Below are 18928 nucleotides of genomic sequence, written 5' to 3' on the forward strand. Positions count from 1 at the left end.
GTCCTCTGTTGAGATCCCAAAGCACTTCACAGAGCAGCCTCATGAATGCTTAGAACATGGAGCCACCGCACCTGCCATTAGACATCAGCTGGGAGCACAGTAAAGGTAAGCAGCCTTCCCAAAGCAACAACCCTAGTTATGGAAAGATCAAGAACAGAACTCAAGCTATAAGGCTAAATCTACCTTCCAGAGCTAGGAAGGCTCAAACGTGCTCTATTCTTGCTTCTTACAGAAAAAAAAATCTGATCTGTAGTAGAAATGTGCATAACCTCCTGACAATGTTACCTGCTATGCTCAGAGCCAGAGAACTCAGTAACCTCTACTGACAGGGAAATTTAGTTTTCCCACTCAACAGAAACCCTCAGGCTGTGAAACACAGAATTCTAAGCAGTAAACATCTCTCACTATAGCAATGTTTACTCCACAGTAAGGATGAAGTCCGACTCATCCAGATCAACAAAAACTCTTCCAATACCTCTCCTTCTTAAAAAGTCTACCAAAAAAACCCCAAACAAACAAACAAAATGGAAAGATCAAGTTGACAACACACCAGCTGCTCTATGACAGCAGCTGAAATACATGTGGTGATAGTCATTCAAATCAACCTCTTGAAATGCTCCACACACCAGAGCAAAATATCCTCCCCCAAACCCATCTGTTAGCTACTGAGCACCCACCATTTCCCTTGTAATTGTGTCCCCAATGACACCAATCTCTTTGCAACATTTGATTTCTGCTGATGTTGCTCTGCAGAGAACTGGCTGAGGCTTTAGCAATCAGGATCTGGTCCCTACGGAAATGTATCCAAGGAGTGGTGATGGGAAATGGCATCTCTGCCTCTAGGCCCTTCACTTGTGGAAATTCCCCAAGCCTCATTCCTCTCCGTTCAGCAACCACATGTAGCAGCCAGAGGAGTCAAATGTGAGCTTCTCACATTTCTCAGTATGCGAGAAACTAACAATTAACTATCCTTCACCACTTACAGTAAGCACCACAACCAAAATTGGCCAACATGCAGGCAAGGTTAGATCCCAACCAAAAAATACGTGGCTGATGCTAAGCCAAAACTTAGACAAAGGCGGCAGCAGTGGGCAAGTATCTGGAAGCTCCTAGCTGTACTGCCCTCTCCTTTTATAAAGGGCACATGACTAATTCACACTGTAAAAGCAATCCTATGCTGCTCACTCAATGCTGACCTTTGTCCACAAGAAGTGCTTTGAAATTGTCCTCACCGTTAATTATTTAAGTTTCAATGCTGAACTCCAAAGGCACATGGCTGCAGTACTTCTCACCCAAGAGTACCTCGCATCTTCCTGCTAGTTTCCTATAGCACCTTGAATATAAAGGCATTCAGTGGCCTGAGCCCAGAAAGCCAAAAGAAAATGCCGACCACTCTGAGATTAAGAAAATTTCTGGCAATTCAGCTCCAGAGACACCACAAAAGCTTCTACCATTACAGTAAAACACATCTGTGCAAGAATGAACCAAGTAGATTACAGACCATAATAAACTCTACCTTCTTCCACTTTGTGACACATTTTTCTTAGACCTGCATCCTTCACATACCCACAAAGCAACACAGATCATTCTAAAGCAAATGTCCTAACAAAACATCTCCCACAACAGCCTCCTGGAGAGTTGGGAGTAGGACAAGGAAGAGGAAATCAAGCACTCAAAGGAAAACAAAACAAAACAAAAAACCCAAAACGAACTCATATTGCTTAAATGTCTTGAAGTGGGATGTAGGAGTTTAGCTTCAGGTGCCCAGTACTTCAGGAAAACCGTCCCCAAATTGTTCCCAGTAGGTATCCCACAGAAGCCATGGATTCAGGTTACGTGTTGACCCAAAGGCCTACAGGCCTTTGAAATATCAAACATGATGAGTATCACTCCCTTGTTCAGTAAACAATTTTCTTTTCTTGTTGCCCAACATTTTGTTGCACTACTAGGTGTGAAAACACAACCCAAGATGCTTTAACAACCTGGTTACAGCACAAAACCAGCAAATCCCAACCAATACACTTATCAGTGCAACATTCCAGGGAAAGCTAAACTCCCACTCTCTCCTGCTCAAGCATGAAATTACTGACCTAAAACTTCTGGCTCACCTTTTTCTCCCACAGTGAACACTTCACTAGCCTATGGCAACCCAACAGCCTCAGTGTACAAGCCACAACAGTGATTTATTTCAAGAGACATTTCCCAATGATACAAGCTTTCTTGGGCTTCTGATCAACATTAATAAAGGACTAGGAGGAGTCAGCAACATACAGGGGACAGGCCAAAAGACATGTTATGACAGACACTTAATGATGATAATGGGCCTCTTGAACAAAGTGGAGAATCCCAGCATCTGGGCTTCTATTCCAGCCAAGAGACTGGCAAATACTGCTACGAAGGGCGTGAATACAACAGACAATTGCTAGAATGCAACTATTGTCTTTGACACCGATGAGTAAAACGCCCCTTGGAGCCAGCTGACTTGCAGAAACAAAGTTAACAGAGGGTCAGAGGAGGTATTTTCTCTAGACCTCCCTCCTTCCAACAGATCAGCTGGACCACAAAAAGAAAACTGGCCAATAAAAGAAAACAGGCATATATCATACAGTCAGTGCCAAGCAATTTCCCCCCCTCAAGTTTCTAAATGAGTACAAATTGTAGTTTCTTCCACTTACCATACATATTTTTTAAAATTTTAACTTGTACAGAATGCAACACAGCACAACCATCACACATACCCTCTACTGGCCACCTGCACGTGCTCAAGCTCACAGTACCTCTGCCCATGTAAACCTCACGGAAGATGGAGTCACCACCAGCAAGGGCCATTCCTTTCGGTAATATGCAGCAATGCAGATTGCCTGGATGGTCTTGCCCAATCCCATGTCATCCGCAAGAAGTAAACGTCCATTTCGTAAAATTGCAAAACTGGGGAAAATAGAGAGGGGAAATAATGAAGAGTCAAGAAATGGGTTACCATCTGTCCTAGCAGCCAAGATAAGCACAACCCATCACCCAGCCTATAATGTGGATCACCTGGAAGTGATCTGGGTTCTTCAGTAAACCTGGATCTTCGCTCTTAGTCCTAACACAACTGAGCAACTCACAAATCTCTTAAACCTTGGAAGGTCCTGAATAGAGTGGTTCAGGCCAGTCCTTAGAGACTTTGATTTCATATGACGAGTAGTCTCAAGACCTTAAAATTATTTAAAGCACATTCTCTCCATGATATTACTCACATTCTGTCCCAAAGTTAATCCTGGCTGAGCTAAGAAAATATTATTAATAACAATGCCACTTTAACACCAGTAAGTACAGACTTTCCTGGATTGCATCTTGAAGTCAACAACTAATGACCACGTATGACGGGGACAGGGACATTTAAAAGTTTATCTCTACATACAATTAGTCATTTTAAATCTTTCAGGGCCTGGGTCCCGTTTTCTGGCACTTTCCCATGTGTAGTTAATATTTAAAAAACAACAACAACAAAAGAGATGCACTTGGGGGAAAAAAAAAAATAAATGACCTTCCAAAATAAAAAAATCATATGACAATTAGGCACATACTGAATCACAAGAGGAAGATCAGAGATGTATCATTTGAACAATTTTATGAGACTAGCAAAATGCTACTTTCCTCCTGACTCATGATGAAGAATTCTAGCTAGAAACAGAATAGATGTGTCACTCAAAAAAAAAAAATCCACAAAAAAAAGCAACAAAACAAGACATACCAAAAAACCAAGAGCCCAGAGTGCTGGAGTGTAACAGCCCAAGACTCTGGAGAAAGTGGAGCCCTCCATGGAAGACAATGCAGCCTGGGCACCAATATAAAGTATGCAATTCTAGGCAAGGACTAGCTCTTAACAGCATGCAAAAAGGACATACTTCACACCTTCCCGCTGAAAGGGCATGAGGCTCGTCACAATTTTGGAGTCCACTACTGAAAGGTCAGCATCAGGAATGTCTGTCTGTGACGCAGATCTCTGTATTTGAGCAGCAAAGGTTTGTATTACTGCCTCGGGCAGTGGCTCCACTTCTACCGACACAAGGCTCTGTAACATTTCCACTGCAAAGAACAGAGCAGTTTATTATCAGAAGGGGCAACATACACACAACTTACATTATGGATGTCAGAGCACAACCCTCGACCTCATCAACAATATTATTTCCTATGCTGAAACAGCTCAAGAAAGCACTGCATCATGCACAGGTGTTGGCCTGGCCTCTTCCCTGAAGTCTATTTCAGAACCACATGATGAATCACATCTCCTCCCCTTGTATTTAGACTTGGTTATAAAAAACTGAAAGTCTGATGCCATCATTCAGAGATGATTGCTACTAATACAGCTGGAATTGGATTATTCACACTGAGGGCAACTTAGGGCACACTTTACTCAGAAATGAAAGTATGGATTTAAACAAAAAAGCTCCTGAAGCCTAGAAGGCAGGGGCATCTTTATCTTGACCTTGGCATTCTGCATTGAACCTTGGCATTCTGAGGTCTCCACCATCCCTGAGTGATCAGGAGTGACCTGAGACACAGTTACCTAAAGATCATACACCTTTAGCTTTGACAACTCTCTTCTCCTCCTGTTCCCCAAATTCACACAGGTTTGGCTGTCTCCACCTTATCACCCCTCATTTACCATGTTTGGATAAGAAAACACGAAGCACCTCAAGACTCGGAGAAACTGCTCTTGTACCACCATCAGCAGCGCTCTGACAGAATCCTTCAGGGACATAGTACCAACAGCAACTCCCTGCTCAGCTGGTGTCCCCTGCTGTTCTCCTGGACAGAAGTAGCTTGCGGGCCAGAATCAGCCCGCAGGCAGCCACCTGAGTCCCTCACCACTACTGTTGTTTCACCCATGAACCATCTCAACTTTACCTGCAGCTTAAAACCTTCCCAGTCAAACTAAAGGGATCCGCAGCCTCCATTATGCAAAGACATCAGGGCCTTCATCTTTTCAACCCATGCATCACAACAAGCAAAGCGCCAGGGCATTTCTCCTCCTAGACAACCTTATTTCAGTCCCCTCCACTAGCCTCTCTATCCCATCCCAAAAAGATAAAAGTATTTCTTTTTAGTCCAAAAGTAAGTTTCTATAAAAACAAATACCAGTTTAAAACATGCAGTGAACTGGGACCAGGAAAACATGTTTAGTAATCAATCTTTGACCACTGACTGAGAAACAAAAGACACCTCTACACCAGGAACACAATGCATGTGCACAGACCCTTTATTGCAGGAAGCATTTTTTTTTTATTCAGTGGTTGGTTTGTATATGAAGTCAGGAAGATATAAAACAACTCTGTCTGCAAAAATAACCAGAGATATGCAAACTGAAATAAGAACTCACTACACCAGGAGTAAATGCACCTCCAGAATTCAGTTAAGTATTTTCATTTCAGTTATCTCCAAGAGAAAAGCAGCAGAATGGACCCCTGCCATATCAAGGGGGAAAGCAATTCCAAGAAATATACATATGAAAAGATTTCCATTTGTGATTGGGCAATGACCAAACTTTTTAAACTCTCCAGTTTAATTTATGCTTCTTCAATAGCAGGAACTCTCTCCACCCAAAGTACAGCATAGGCTTGTTATTACACTCACAGACTGAGCTATGTGTTAGCATAATTGCTACAATTTGCTCACTGATAATTCTGTTGCTATTGTTCTGTACATGAGCTGGGAGAGTGATTAAGATATATCTGCCACCAGCATGATTCATCCAACAGACATTTTTTACTGAAGTGACCTTTATATAAAGATGACTGAGCAACTAGGCAAAGAGACGTTAACCTCTACAAACAGTTCCCAGCTAGCAGATCTCTGCTGGAAATGGCAACCAGCCTTTTAAAATTCTTTTCTTTTTTTTTATTTTAACATAGGTAAACGAACAGGCACAAAGCAAATGCTGCTCCTCAAAAAGGCATGTGCCAGAAGCCTCAAATGCCCTCACAAATTACACCCTGCAAGAACACTTAGGGAGAAATTTTTTTGTTGCTTTCCTTAAGTCTGTGGGATTCTGAATACTTCATGTGAGGCATACAATTGCCAGCCAGCATGGCCAAGAGAGTGACAGACTGGGAGATGATGTGTTTGCTCAGACTGCCTAACATGTGCTACAGGATCAGGCCCTTTGCACATACAAAAGGCCATTTTAGAAAATTGAGAGAGATCATCAGCTCTCATTGAAATCGGGGCCTGCCAACATCCCAAACCTGGAGTTTCATAATAGTCTCCCCCAAGACACACTCATTTGTTCTCATGATCTGGCATTCCTACAAGGCCCCACAATGTGGCTTTCAGCCCTACAACCACTACTAATGTTATTAAGACATGCATCATAGGAGCATGCAGATACTCAATTATTAAACATGCTTCGGTATCCCATGGAAGCAGGAGCCAATGCTGGAGAAAAACCACTCTGAGCAATAGCATTTCGGCTCTGAAACACTCAGTCACACTTTCTAAGGGCGTGCGTAGAGCACCTTGCATATTATCTTTCTGAAGCCTACCCCAATCAAATTCCACAGCCACATACCCTCACACAAGTACTAAGGCAAACACAGCAGGCCGACTGGGATGATAAATAATAATTATAATACTTAGGACTTGCATAATGGTATTCATCTCAAAGCACTCTATAAACTTAACTAAACATAAAAAACTAAGAAGCAGATGTGCTAAGAGCATGCTGCTGAGACTGGATTATTCTGCAAAGTGGCATCCATTTTTTAAAAAAAAACAAAACACAACAAACCACAGTTCTACATTTCAGTTCAGTGAGTCACAGCTTCACCAGCATTACACAGATGCATAAAGGCAGAAGTCTACTGCTCAACTTCTACCAAGAAATGAACACTGTAGCAACACTATGTGCTTAGATTCCAGTTGCAAGGGAAAATACGATGCTCTCAAAAAGATTTTTTGGCGAGGCTTTCTTTTAAGCATCCATCAACCAGCACCGAAGCATTTTAGTAGAGTATGAAATTCTGCTTCAAGAAGAATGCTTCTGCTTCAAGCAGATTTGCACACTTCTGCAAGAGAAACAGGCAGTTCTTGTTTGCCCCACAATCAACTCAGCTATGGAAGCAACCTGAATTCTAACCTGCTTCATGTTATCAATTAAAAACTTAACAGTTGTGTGCTGCCTGCAAAGCCATTATTACTAGCAGTAACATATGAAGCTGAACAAAATAATCTAGACAGTCACCACCTAGACTGTAACTGTGGATGAACTGGCTGTTACAGAAATCATCAGTTGTCTCGAAAACCTAGCGCTCTGTCCTGAAAAACAAAATTTCCTGGGTGTGAAATGAAATAGCACAACACAGTGCACACTACTTAAAGAACTGGAAGTAAAACAGCCTGATACATGTTTGTTTTCTAAGCAAGGGGTGGCTGTGCCAGTTTACAAATTGATATACTCACAAAAGGGAGCAAGGCAGGCTGGCACTGAGGACAAGGGGAGCACAGCTAAAAAGAGTCCATATAACAGAATTTCTGTAAGGACAGGAAGGCCTGGCAGCTACCATGCAGACCTCTTCAAATTTGGCAAGTGGGAACAGAGGAATCCATTCTCCTGCAACTCCTTAGTTCAAGTAGAGCTGCTGTACATTGTAAGTGATAAAAATAACTTTGTGATAGTAAATACATTCTGGAGTTCTAAGAAATGGTACAAAAATTCAGTGCCAAATCTGACAAAACAGGGCCACCCTCCCAATGGGCCCCTAAAGGACTGCCATGAATAACACACATTTATAAAATTCTGAGTCTGGACAAACTGTAAATGTCTGACAACACAGGAAAACATCTGCTTCGCGGTTCGTTAGCATCTTATCTCCCCAGAGCAAAAAGACTTAGCCCAAGAAATGAAGTTAGAATTAATTTACCTCCCCAGAAAAAAACCCTAGCCAGGAAAATGCAGGTACTCACTCAGTTTGGGATAGTCCTCCAGCAGGAAATTCCACTTTCTGGTGTTCATATCTGCAATAGTTACAACAAACACTGTCATAAGTCTCTTTTTTAAAAGACTGAATGCTCTGTCCATAAGAACGTGGCTATCCATTCATAACCTCTGCATTTCAGAACTGCTTTAAAAGAATTCTTACCTTATCCAGCAATCAATTCTCCTCTGTTGGCTTTCACATTAAGCAAACAGTTTGAAGAAGACTTAAAAGTACGAGCACACATCTAGAAGTGGTGGTATCACCAGAGCAAGCCAAGGTCAGCTCCTTTAATGAACCAGTGTAATGAACCTACCTGCTCAAGGATTTTGGCAACACTTTCTCTTCACTGCAAGAAGGGATGAAGAATGTGCATGAAGGTTCCTATTTGTTAACCAACAAACTCTGACTTCAGTCAGTAACACAATCACCTTCAATTGTACCTCTGTACCCTATAAATGATGTGCCCAGGATGGTACAGAGGAAATTCCCCAATTCATCAATACACAAAACATAACACGAATGCCAGACTTGTCTGGCAGGTTTATCCCTGGGTAGCACCTGCCTACAACTTCCAGGGAAGGTTAGAGTGAATTCAGAGTCAGCTGAAGACACAATGAGCCAGGTGGGACCCTGCCCAAAGAACAAGAGCCCCAGGATTTGTTCTCCATGCTGTCACTGACCTGCTGTGACAATGCGCAGATCACCTCATCACTCTGTGCTTCGTTTCCCACATTACAAGTGGGAAAAACTGGTATTTACCATGGAAATCTGAATGCCAACATAAAAAGTGCTCTACAGTTCCACTTGCCTCAAAAACATCAGTAAAGCTGCTGGTAAATTCAATCTGCTCAGGCAGTTGCAGCCATTATACACCACAGTAAAGCGGGAGAAATATGAGAACGTCCAACTGCATTTGATAGTAAAGACAAGAACTTACGCGTGGCCTTCGTACTGCCAGCAAATCATCAGCGCATCCCACCTCAACAGTAAATGTAATCATGCCAAGTCCTGAAATATCACCTTGGCTAACAGGCCCAGAAGAGGACATGCTCTGGTACAGAGTAAAGAGCAGGACACAGATACAGCGCTATACCAGAACTACAGGAGATCTCAAAATTGTCACCAAAGTACATCCTCTCATGCTGTTTCAGAGGAATGTACTCTCACAATTTCTCTCCTCTGAAGCATTCACAGCACTCCAAGAGCAGCCCCAACAACATCATTAGAATAAAGCAGAAATAACCAGAGACTCACCATAATTTCTGGAATCCATCTGTTTGAACACTCCAATCACTTCTGCAGAATACCCAATATCAACCTCAAACCGCAAGCGAGAGATCAGCACGCACTTCCCTTTGACAAGGGCCGAGGGTTTCTTCCAGTTCTTACACATCTTCAAGAGGGATTTCACATCAACCCTACTGCCAATGAAATGAGAGCCTGATGCCAAGCCAACTGCATTTTCTCCTCCCAGTGGTGCCAGAATTACTGACGAAAGTTGATTTGCTGCTTCCACTAGGGAGAGAAGCATGAGATACCGAGAAAAGAATTAATAACAAAGAACATGGATAAAACTAAAGATGCACAGGATACTTTGCGAAGAGAAAGGACAAGAGGATGACAAACAAACCATGCACCTTCAAGTTTAAAAGGAATGATGATTCCCCGCTTTCACTCACAGGGACAAAGAATAGAGAGAGTGATGGCCTGGAGGAGCAGGCCGGTGGGATTTTCCACAGAGAATACAGCAGGGGCAGAGGGAACACGTGACAGTAGGTGAACAAGGGCCTGTCCAGCACTGTCACTCTCTGTCAGAAATCCCAAAATGTGGCTCACTAGGTCCGAGCAGGCAATCTGCAGAGCCACATTCAGCAGGAAATTGCACAGAGTCATACAGTGTTTTCACTTACAATGGTGCAGGGACAGGGGCATGGTGACCAACAGTATGTGCCTGAAAAGATGGGAAGGTACTTCTGCAAACAGCAAAAGAGAAAGATCTAAAATTATCTGCCTCCTGCCTCATGTCAATGTCTGATATGCAATCTCATCTAGGAGGAATGCTGTATATTCACAATACTGTAGGAGGGATATCAGGAAGGAATCTAGTCCAAATCCCTAAAATCTCTTCTGTTACAATTTAAGTCCATCACCCTTTATTCTACCGTGTCTTACAGTTAGACTTGTACTTTCCCCTAGCCATCTGCACTCCTGCCTTACTAATCACCAGCAGCCGTCTCTGTCATGATGCCATGGCATGGGGAGAAAAGGGACACAGCATTTCACAGCTGTTAGCCTGAGACCACAGCTATCCACACTAACAAACGTTCCACTTTTCCCTGTGTCTCTCTGCCAATCTAGACCCACACGTTGTCTTTATCATTACAGCTGAACTTTGATGGGTAAGGAACAAGAACAATTTCTTCTTGTATTTTTACAGCAATAAAATAATTAATTTCATCCCCAAGACTCCAACGCATAGGTACTACAGTAACACAAGGATTCACTAGCATCTCGAGAGTCCATTAGACTCAAGATCAGGGGACAACTAAGCACATTCTACCTCCATGTATCTGTAAAGAGAAGCAGCCTCCCCTATCCAGTAGCTGTTTAGAGTAAGCCCAGCTGAATCTAGTCCTTTGAGGACTGAGCTGCGCATCATGATCCACCCTGCTTCTGTTTAAATAGTCCAGCTTACTGATATGCAACAACAACTTAAACAAATTTAAGTTCAGTGGTTAAGATTTGAAAAGGGGAAAAAAAGGGAAAAAGAAACAAATTCAGACACTTTCTTCCTAACCAGTTAGTAAGCCATTTGGATCTCATCTACCTTTATTTTAAAATAAGTGACTTCCAGAATAAACCCAAGCATTTGAGATTTCCACTCCGAAGAAAAAGTTTGAGAGCATCAAGTGAAAATAATTTTTAAAGTAGAGGACTAGGAAACCACTGGTTTAGACTTTCTCCTCCCAATGCACCAAGCAAGAGAGTTTCGATGCTACTGTTCTAGCATTGCATAGTTAAAGCTCATCTCTACAACTAATACTGAAAGAAATTGAAGAAAAACCACCATACTTTTCTCTTTTATTTCACTATCTGTTTCTAGGCTTGACTGCGTGTTTAATTTTTACTACAAAGAAAGAAATGTAATACACAACATTATTCAGAAGAAAAAAATTAATACTGGGAAGTTTTAAAATAACTGTTTTTACACTTACAGGACTTCAAACCAAGGGCATTTTAAGTCAGTTCCCTTTTCTCAGGGTATTTTTTCCCCTGCTATCGTTGTCCAATGTTGGTCACATATTGTCTTCTCTTGTCAACAGGAACTTTCCACAGAGAACTCATATAGTGGATATCTTTAAGGAAAAAAAGCCTGATTTCTAAAAACCATCCTCTTCATTTGCAAGCTCCTTGGTGCAGAGACTCTGCTCTCATCTGTACTTGATACACTTCAAGCAAACCAGCAGCATTTAAATTATAAATGTGTGGCAACCCACATGGGAAGCTAAAATACCAGCACTCAACTGTGGGTTTTTCAAAGTGCTCAACACAGGCCTAATTCTGTTCCCACTGAAATCAATAGTGATTTATCACTCGCTTCAATACAATGTGCTTTTGAAAAGCTTACCTGAAGTGTTTGCCTCTATCATCTCTCAATCTTTCCAGAACAAAATGACAGGAGAGAAAAAAAGATAAAGCCATCCTTGTTATGCCAAAAAAAGGCAAATCCATTTTCAGTCTCACTCAAAGCCCTAGAGAATTACCCTTTTTCCTTTTCTGACACCCAAAATTAACAGGAAAAAATGTAGCAGGGGGTGGGGAAGAGCTGTTTAAAAAGAAAATACATGAACGGACCTAGAAATTAAGCATTAGCCAGTGAGTGGAACACACTCACTCAGTTCTCAATACAGATTCATATGAAGCACCTGCACAGCAGATATTTTTTCTGTGATCCGGCTTGTTGGTTGCTGAAAAATTCAGCAACAGCAGAAAAAGTTAAACCTATGCTTAGCATTTAGATTATGTGAAAAATTATGTTATTTCTAATCAACTACAAAGTGTCAGAAAAATGTTATGAGCTAGATGCCTAACAGATGGGTATTATGCTTGAGTAGCACTACTTTTATTACCCCAGACAATAACAAAGCTAAATAACAATTATGGAAGGCGGGGGGGGGGGGGGGGTCAAGACTTGGATTCTTTTTTATCATTCAACAACCCATTTACTTACTGAAACTGCTGTAATCTTCCAGGCTGAAATTCCATTTTTTCACAGTAGGATCTAAAATTGGGCAGAATATGAATCATTTGGGGTAGAAAAAAGTGCTGTTGTATAATGTTCACGCGAGGTAAAAGAGAATTCAATCTACTCGTGAACTTTTTGACACACATCTGAAAAACAGTATGTCCAAGTTCACAGCTACATGACACCAAAAAAACCCATAGGCATCAATACTAAGACACGAAGAATGCAGCAGCCATTCATAGGGAGCACCAACACATGGGTGGTAAACAAAAGTACAATATAACAAATAAAGGCAGGGAGAAGAGATCAGAAGCAGGCCAAAAGATGGAGACTCCACTGCTCTCAGTAATCCAGTTAACAGAATCGGCTCATCAACTCTGAACTACAGCTAAAGTGACCCATTTTCCCATACCAATTCATGAATAACTTCTCTTCCTTCACTCCCAAAACTCTGACCAGCTGCTGTCACTAAACTTCTCAAAGCATTGTTCATAATGTAGGGCTTCTGATTCCTTGGCTAAATCCAAGCTCAAACTATTTATGCCCAGAATTTCTTTCCAATTTCAGCAGTCTCTATTTTTCCAGTCCCCCATTAATACCACATATTCCACCCCAGCAATAGCTACACTGCTAAGAGCACATAGCAACTACAGTTCCAGCAGATGCTGAAACTTTGATCCAACATAAAACAGAGATAACAGCAAACAATCAGTTCTTACCATAGCTTTTGCTTGGTATCTTCTTAAACACAGCAATGAGTTCAGCATTATACCCTATTTCGACCTGGAATCGGTCTTCCCCATATTTCACACATTTTCCTTTTGTAACACTATTTACATTCTTGCAAGAGGCACCTTCAAAGGTAGAGCCTGCACCAGCAGAGCTGGTCAGCTTCTGCATCCTACCACTGGCCTGAGAGGCACCACCTCCCCCTTCTCTTTCCGTTGGTCTGCTTGTGTTTATCTGCATTTCTGAATCACTTGGGGTGGCACTGCTTGGTGGTGAAACATATTTTATGGCAAATTTGTTCCGATTTTGTAAATCTTTACTACCATCAGGGTGCCCATTATCAATTAATCTAGGATGAGATGGTTCTGTAGGATTTTTGAAAGCTGGGTAGCATTTGGGCTGCTGGAATGTACCAAGATTAATTAAAGCTTGTTGTCCATGTTCCTGACCACCAGCATCCAAGTAATGTTTATTGGAATAACTCAGAGAATTTGGGATTGTTGTAGGGAACTGTTTAATGCCACTTGCTTGTTTCGAGTCCTCTGAACAATTCTTTTGTTGCTCTCCACGTGAACCAGCCATCTGTTGGTTTGCAGTGTAATGATTATAATCTTTCTGAAGATAGCTCTTCTGCTCCGCAGGACTGTTTGGATTCTGTTGGCGATGGCTAATGAACCTGACATGATTGTTTTCTTCCTTCAAGTTTCCCCAATTGCCTGGACTCTGTTCTTTCACCTGAGGTCCAGTGACCCCCACGTGCCCACCTCTCTGGGCTGCTAGCCTCTCTGCTCTCCTAGCCAAAGCCTTCTGGCGGTTCTCTTCAATTCTTCTCTTTTGTTCCTCTGTAAGGCCTGATGACATCTTCAACAATTCAAACAATAAATCTGAATCAAAACTACATCGGGAATTAATCACAGAGACACTTGCTTCTTTATAGGAATGAAGGCCAGTCTTAAAAAAAAAAAAAAAAATAAAAAAGCAAAAAGAGACAGGAAGGTTCAACTCTGTTCCCCCAAAAAATACTTACTGTATTGATAACACAGTATTATTAGTGATTGAGTATTACTGTAACTGATCCTACACAAAAACCTAGTAGTACAGCAAAGCTGTCAGACCAATGCTGAGCCATTATGAGCAAGCAGACACTGACAGCCTCTACTGGGGCTTTGCATGCCAGTACCACATAGATAAAACATAAGAAAAAAGGAGAAAAGCCCTATTTCACTACAGTTCTGAGCACTTTTCTCTGCAAATCCCAGCAGAACTGATAAAATAACCAAGCACAGGGACAAGCTGCACTTCAGAGCCAGACCTGTAAAGGCAAATGCAGGCAAAGCAATATATCTCTTCACAGTCTTGTGTGAAAGCATTTGATATTTCTGGTACCTAACAGCAAAGATGAGATGACACCCCATCTTTCCTGATCACCTTCCAGTTCCTGGGCATCTCACAGCAGGTAGCACATACATACTCAACCTCAAAGGGCAGAGGCAGCTCCTGCTTTGAGAAAGGTCCACTCGCAGGTCAAGGACCTTCTGACAAAAGCAAGGACCTGGCTCCCACCACGTCTCCCAGGAGCTGGCCTCACTCCATCTACTCCCAGCCTCATGCCCGGGGAGCTGCCCGCCTCGCCCAGCACTCACTCACCACCCTGTAAGAAGTGGGGCGCACTCCTTGCCCTGCTCCTCTCCCAGGCACCAGGCTGCCCTGTCCCAAACTCCATCGAGGTCCCGGCCCCCACCCCGCAGGCTGCGGTCCCCCGCCGTCCTCAAGGACCACCCGCCACTCCACGGGGGACTAGGGGCCACGCCGCAGGCCGCGGCCCCTCCCCGCTCCCCGGGAGCTCCACTACTGCCCGCCCTGGGCTCAGCCGCGGCCCAGCCGCCTTCCCCTGCCCGCAGGCCCGCACACCCACCGGCTGGCAGAGGCCTCGTAGGGCGCGCAGCCGCGCAGACTACAACTCCCAGCAGACCCCGCGCTGCCGCCCGGCGGCGCCCAACGGCCGACAGCGCGCAGCATGCCGGGAACTAAACCTTGGCGCGCGGGGCGCTCGGCACGCTGGGAAATGTAGTCTTTCCCTCACGGCGCCATCTTAGGGGCGCTGAGAGCTGCGGGCTCTCGCCTTAGGAGTCGGGGGGCTGGAGGCCGCCCCCGCCACCCTCTTGCTGGGGTTTGGCTCAGGCCCACATGCGGGGGGCGGGCCCCTGCTGCTGGCCATCGGCTGAGACTTTGCTCCAAACAGCACCCAGTGCTGCACGGCTGGTTCAGGTCTCCCTTGCCGGCTGCCTCTGCTGTGTGGGGACTGGCATGCCAAGGCATGTGGCTTTTAAATGAGCAACTGTGAGTGGGGAATAAAAAATGGAGGTAATGCATGAGAAAGGGTGAAAACTGTTGTCAGCAGTGAGGAGGTGTTCAGAGCAGTGGCTGACATTGGTGCAAGGCTGCTGTCTGTAATCTGTGAAAAGTAGTGGAGGTGAGAGGATGTCCCTGGCACCTGGAAGAGGGCAAATGTCAGAGCTGTGTGCAAGAAGGGCCCAAAAGAGGACCCAGGAAACTACAGGCCCATTAGTCTTAATGCAATCCCTGGCGAGTCTTCCTAGAAACTATGACAAACCAAACGAATCACCTTCTACAGTGAAATAACTTTTTCTGTCTACATGGGGAGAGCAGTGGATGTTGTTTACCTGGACTTCAGCAGAGTGTTCGACCCTGTTTCCCGCAGCCTCCTCCTGGATGAACTGGCCAGATGCAGACTGGAGGGCTGGTCTGTGAGATGGGTAGGAAATTGGCTCCCAAGCACTCGCAGAAGGTAGTGATCGATGGGTTTTACTCAGGCTGGCAGCCCGTCACCAGTGGGGTCCCTCAGCGATCAATACTGGGCCCTGTGCTGTTCAACAAGTTGCACTGGAAGAGGTTTCATCTTGATATAAGAAAGAAATTGTTTACAGTGAGAACAATCAATCACTGGAACAAGCTCCGCAGGGACAGGGTGGGGTCCCTGTCACTGAAGGTTTTCAAGATGCGATTGGACAGGGTGCTAGGTAATCTCATCTAGGCTCCCTTTCCCACAAAAGGCTGGACCAGATGATCTTTCGAGGTCCCTTCTAACCTGAGCTGTTCTATGATTCTGTGAACACCTTCATAATAAGGTACTTACTCATATTAGTGTCAAAGTTCTGAATAAAAGCATTTCCCAGGGTTTAATTATACATGGGGCTTGATTATACACATCAAGCCACCCTTCCTGGACAGTCGTGATCCCCATGTGCGTGACCAGAGCGATACCTTGGGAGAAAGCAGAGAAAAGGCCCCGGGGAGCACCATAACCCACTCACATCTCTGGTTTTCACTACCTTGCCCAGTGGCAGGTCTGGGGCCGCCATCCCTGTCCTCAGATGCCATTTTCTCCCACCTGACAGACCCTTTGGCTGGGGACACCGAAGCCAGCTCGCTGTTTCACAGTTTATTCACTCTCTCTGCTGGTTAATTAGAAAAGGTTATCCTTAAATTGCTTCTTGATTAAGCAGCAGTGACTGCCATTAGTCAGGAGCTCATCAGCCCGAGAAAAACAAGGCAGGCAGCAAGAACGAGGTGCGACTTGACACACAGCACAACCCCGGGAGTGCTGTTACTCACCTGGGAATCGCACACGCACAGACGTGAGCACGCCATGTGCACGCGGGCACTCGCAAACACGCCACTTTTAAAGAAAACCACAGGGCTGAGGAGAGGTCCATGTCGAGGGTTTTGTCCCAGCTTCTTTTAAGAAAAAGAGTAGAAGTCAAACCTTTATCCAGATTCCAGGTCCCCTCACTGCACAGTGGCTTTGCTAGGAAAGGTTGCTCAGCCCAGTGGTCTCGTTCAGATCCTCTGCTGTTGCCCTTTCTTCCCCTGCAAGCCAGCAGACTCCAGCTGGCTGCCCAGCAGAGAGAGAAAGGAATGGATGAGAGACCTTTTTTTTTTTCTCCTTCTTGTCACACTTTTAACTGCCCAAAGCTAAACCAGATCCCTGTGTCACATATGGAAAAGAGAGAGAACATGCAGAGTACAACCCTGCAACTGTTTCGAGCTATCTTCTCCCCCTCCAGCAGCTGTCCAGTTCCAGGTCTCTGGTGATGGCTCCTCATGCTTTGGGAGATTTGGGGGAAAAAAAAAAAAACTTGGGAAAAGTGGAGAAAAGCCCCTTTTGGGGAATGTCCCCAACTTGTGAAAATGATGAGAGTGGAGCATCGTTTGCAGAGAGCTCTTGGGTTGCACGGTCAGGCAGACACACAGACAGACGTTGAAGCATTTGCTCCATATGGCACAGCTTCAGCAAGGCACAAGGAACAGCCCAGCCATGCAGAGAACAGACCTACAAAATGAGAGGCCGTTTGTGAGCAGTTCGCTGGTAGCTCTCCAGGTGTCCTTTCAGTCAGAACATGCTTCCAGCAGTGGCTTGGACTCACCCTCCACATACTGGGTCAGGGAGCAAAGATGCAGTACAAAAATCCTGGGAGGACTGGGAGGGTTAGCACACCCCAGCTCTGCTGCAGAGGAAATGGTTTGCCCACTTCCAAAGAAACGTTCCCATCAGCGAAAAAAAATAAGCAAATGGGGCTCTCAGTGCTGTTCTTAACCAGGATCTTTCCATCACTTGGATCATGCTCTAAACATCCTCTCATGGGCTGGGTTGGCTGGTCCTGACTGCTGGCTCCCAAATGAGGACAGAATTGTACATCTTGTATAAGCAGCAGCTAATATCTGAAATACGAGTGATCCAAGACACCAGAGATATTCTGGAATCTCATGGATTGTCCTCTGAGAGGTTTTGAGCTGCTCTTAGGAGGTCCTACTGCTGTCATATTGAATGTATTTGCCCCACTCCACCACCTTGCCAACGCACCTTGGTGGTTCGCTACATGGACAGAGCTGGCTGCCTTCATCCTGGATATGTGGCCAGCCTGCACTCTCTGCTGGGGCTGAATTGCATGCAGAGCTGCTGTGTGTAGCAAGGTCATCCAGCAGACAACTGGAAATCAGCCCAGGCTATCAGCCCTCAGATGCCCCAGCTTCTTGGAGGGTTTTAGTAGCCCACACTGAGCTCAGAGACACCATTACCAGTGCCCAAATGTGCCAGTCTTTGACCAGCTGTGGAGAACTTGTAGTTGCCCCTTCTAAAATAAATTAATGCCATGCTCATGAGCCTTATCAGTTCCTTCCCAGCTAAAACCAGTCAAGTGGCTGGACTGGGGACATACAGGTCAGCTCTTCAGAGAATGCCTTGGGGCAGGAGTGTCAGAGAAAGGCCCCTGGACCGGCAGAGCTTCTGGTTGGAGAAACCCTTTCTTGTGGGCTGCTAGGGTCCAGCCAGAATACTTTTTACAGTACCTGTCCTCTGTAGGCTGTGGGGTTGTGCTTCCTCTGCTCTGGTTTGGGGTCCTCAGCGGGGTCTAAGCTTCCTACTGGGGACCCAGAGCCCTGGGCTTGGAGGGCCAGGGGGTGCTTGGGTTTAGGGGAATGATGACCCTGCATCCCTCCCTGTACCAGTTCTCCCTGGATTTCTTCTCTTAGACAGCTGTTAATCCCCTCTACTTTCCCTCTGCCATCAAGGCACATTAAGAACCTGCTGTCCCATTTGACAGCCCAGCTACTACCACAAGTTGACTCTGAATCAGGCCCTTTCCCCAACCATCTTTGTAGCACCAAAGACAAAATCTGGAGTTTGCTGGATCCAACTGCCTGTGAAATTCTGATGAAAAAGGACCTGCAGAGGCTTTGCTGTGAGCTTTTCTAGCATGAGGAGGTTGCTCCCCTCCTCTGACTGCCAGCTCAGTGAAGACCACTTCTTTTTCCCTACTCTTTGGCCACCCGGTGCAAGGAAAATTAGTCACCCTCCACTCTTTTGAAGCAGCCTCTTTTATCTACGCAGCTTGTTCTTCCCTGGCACACTGAAGCCTTCCTGCTCTTGTTTATAGTACAACCCCTCCAACAGATTGCAGGGTCTCTTTTC

At 44.7% G+C, this 18928-nt stretch overlaps 1 protein-coding gene across 8 annotated transcripts in view; it reads right to left on the bottom strand.

The window, feature by feature from the left end:
* SMARCAL1 (SNF2 related chromatin remodeling annealing helicase 1) overlaps positions 1–14969 on the bottom strand; it is a 42862-nt gene extending 27893 nt beyond the window's left edge. For 2 of the 8 annotated variants that reach the window (XM_087730950.1, XM_087730948.1), the window contains exons 1-7: positions 12927–14845; positions 12193–12243; positions 9872–9934; positions 9216–9476; positions 7948–7998; positions 3891–4071; positions 2778–2928 (exon numbers count right to left, since the gene is read on the bottom strand). In XM_087730950.1, coding sequence (XP_087587076.1) covers positions 2778–2928; positions 3891–4071; positions 7948–7998; positions 9216–9476; positions 9872–9934; positions 12193–12243; positions 12927–13797 — 1629 coding nt within the window. In that variant the 5' untranslated portion in view covers positions 13798–14845. The other 6 variants (XM_087730949.1, XM_087730951.1, XM_087730947.1 and 3 more) reach the window with 5 other exon arrangements.
* Positions 14970–18928: the final 3959 nt, after the last annotated feature.

The sequence above is a fragment of the Nipponia nippon genome, unplaced genomic scaffold (genome assembly GCF_047370975.1).
Source record: "Nipponia nippon isolate SJK-2023a ecotype South Korea unplaced genomic scaffold, ASM4737097v1 scaffold_5, whole genome shotgun sequence".
NCBI lineage: Eukaryota > Metazoa > Chordata > Aves > Pelecaniformes > Threskiornithidae > Nipponia > Nipponia nippon.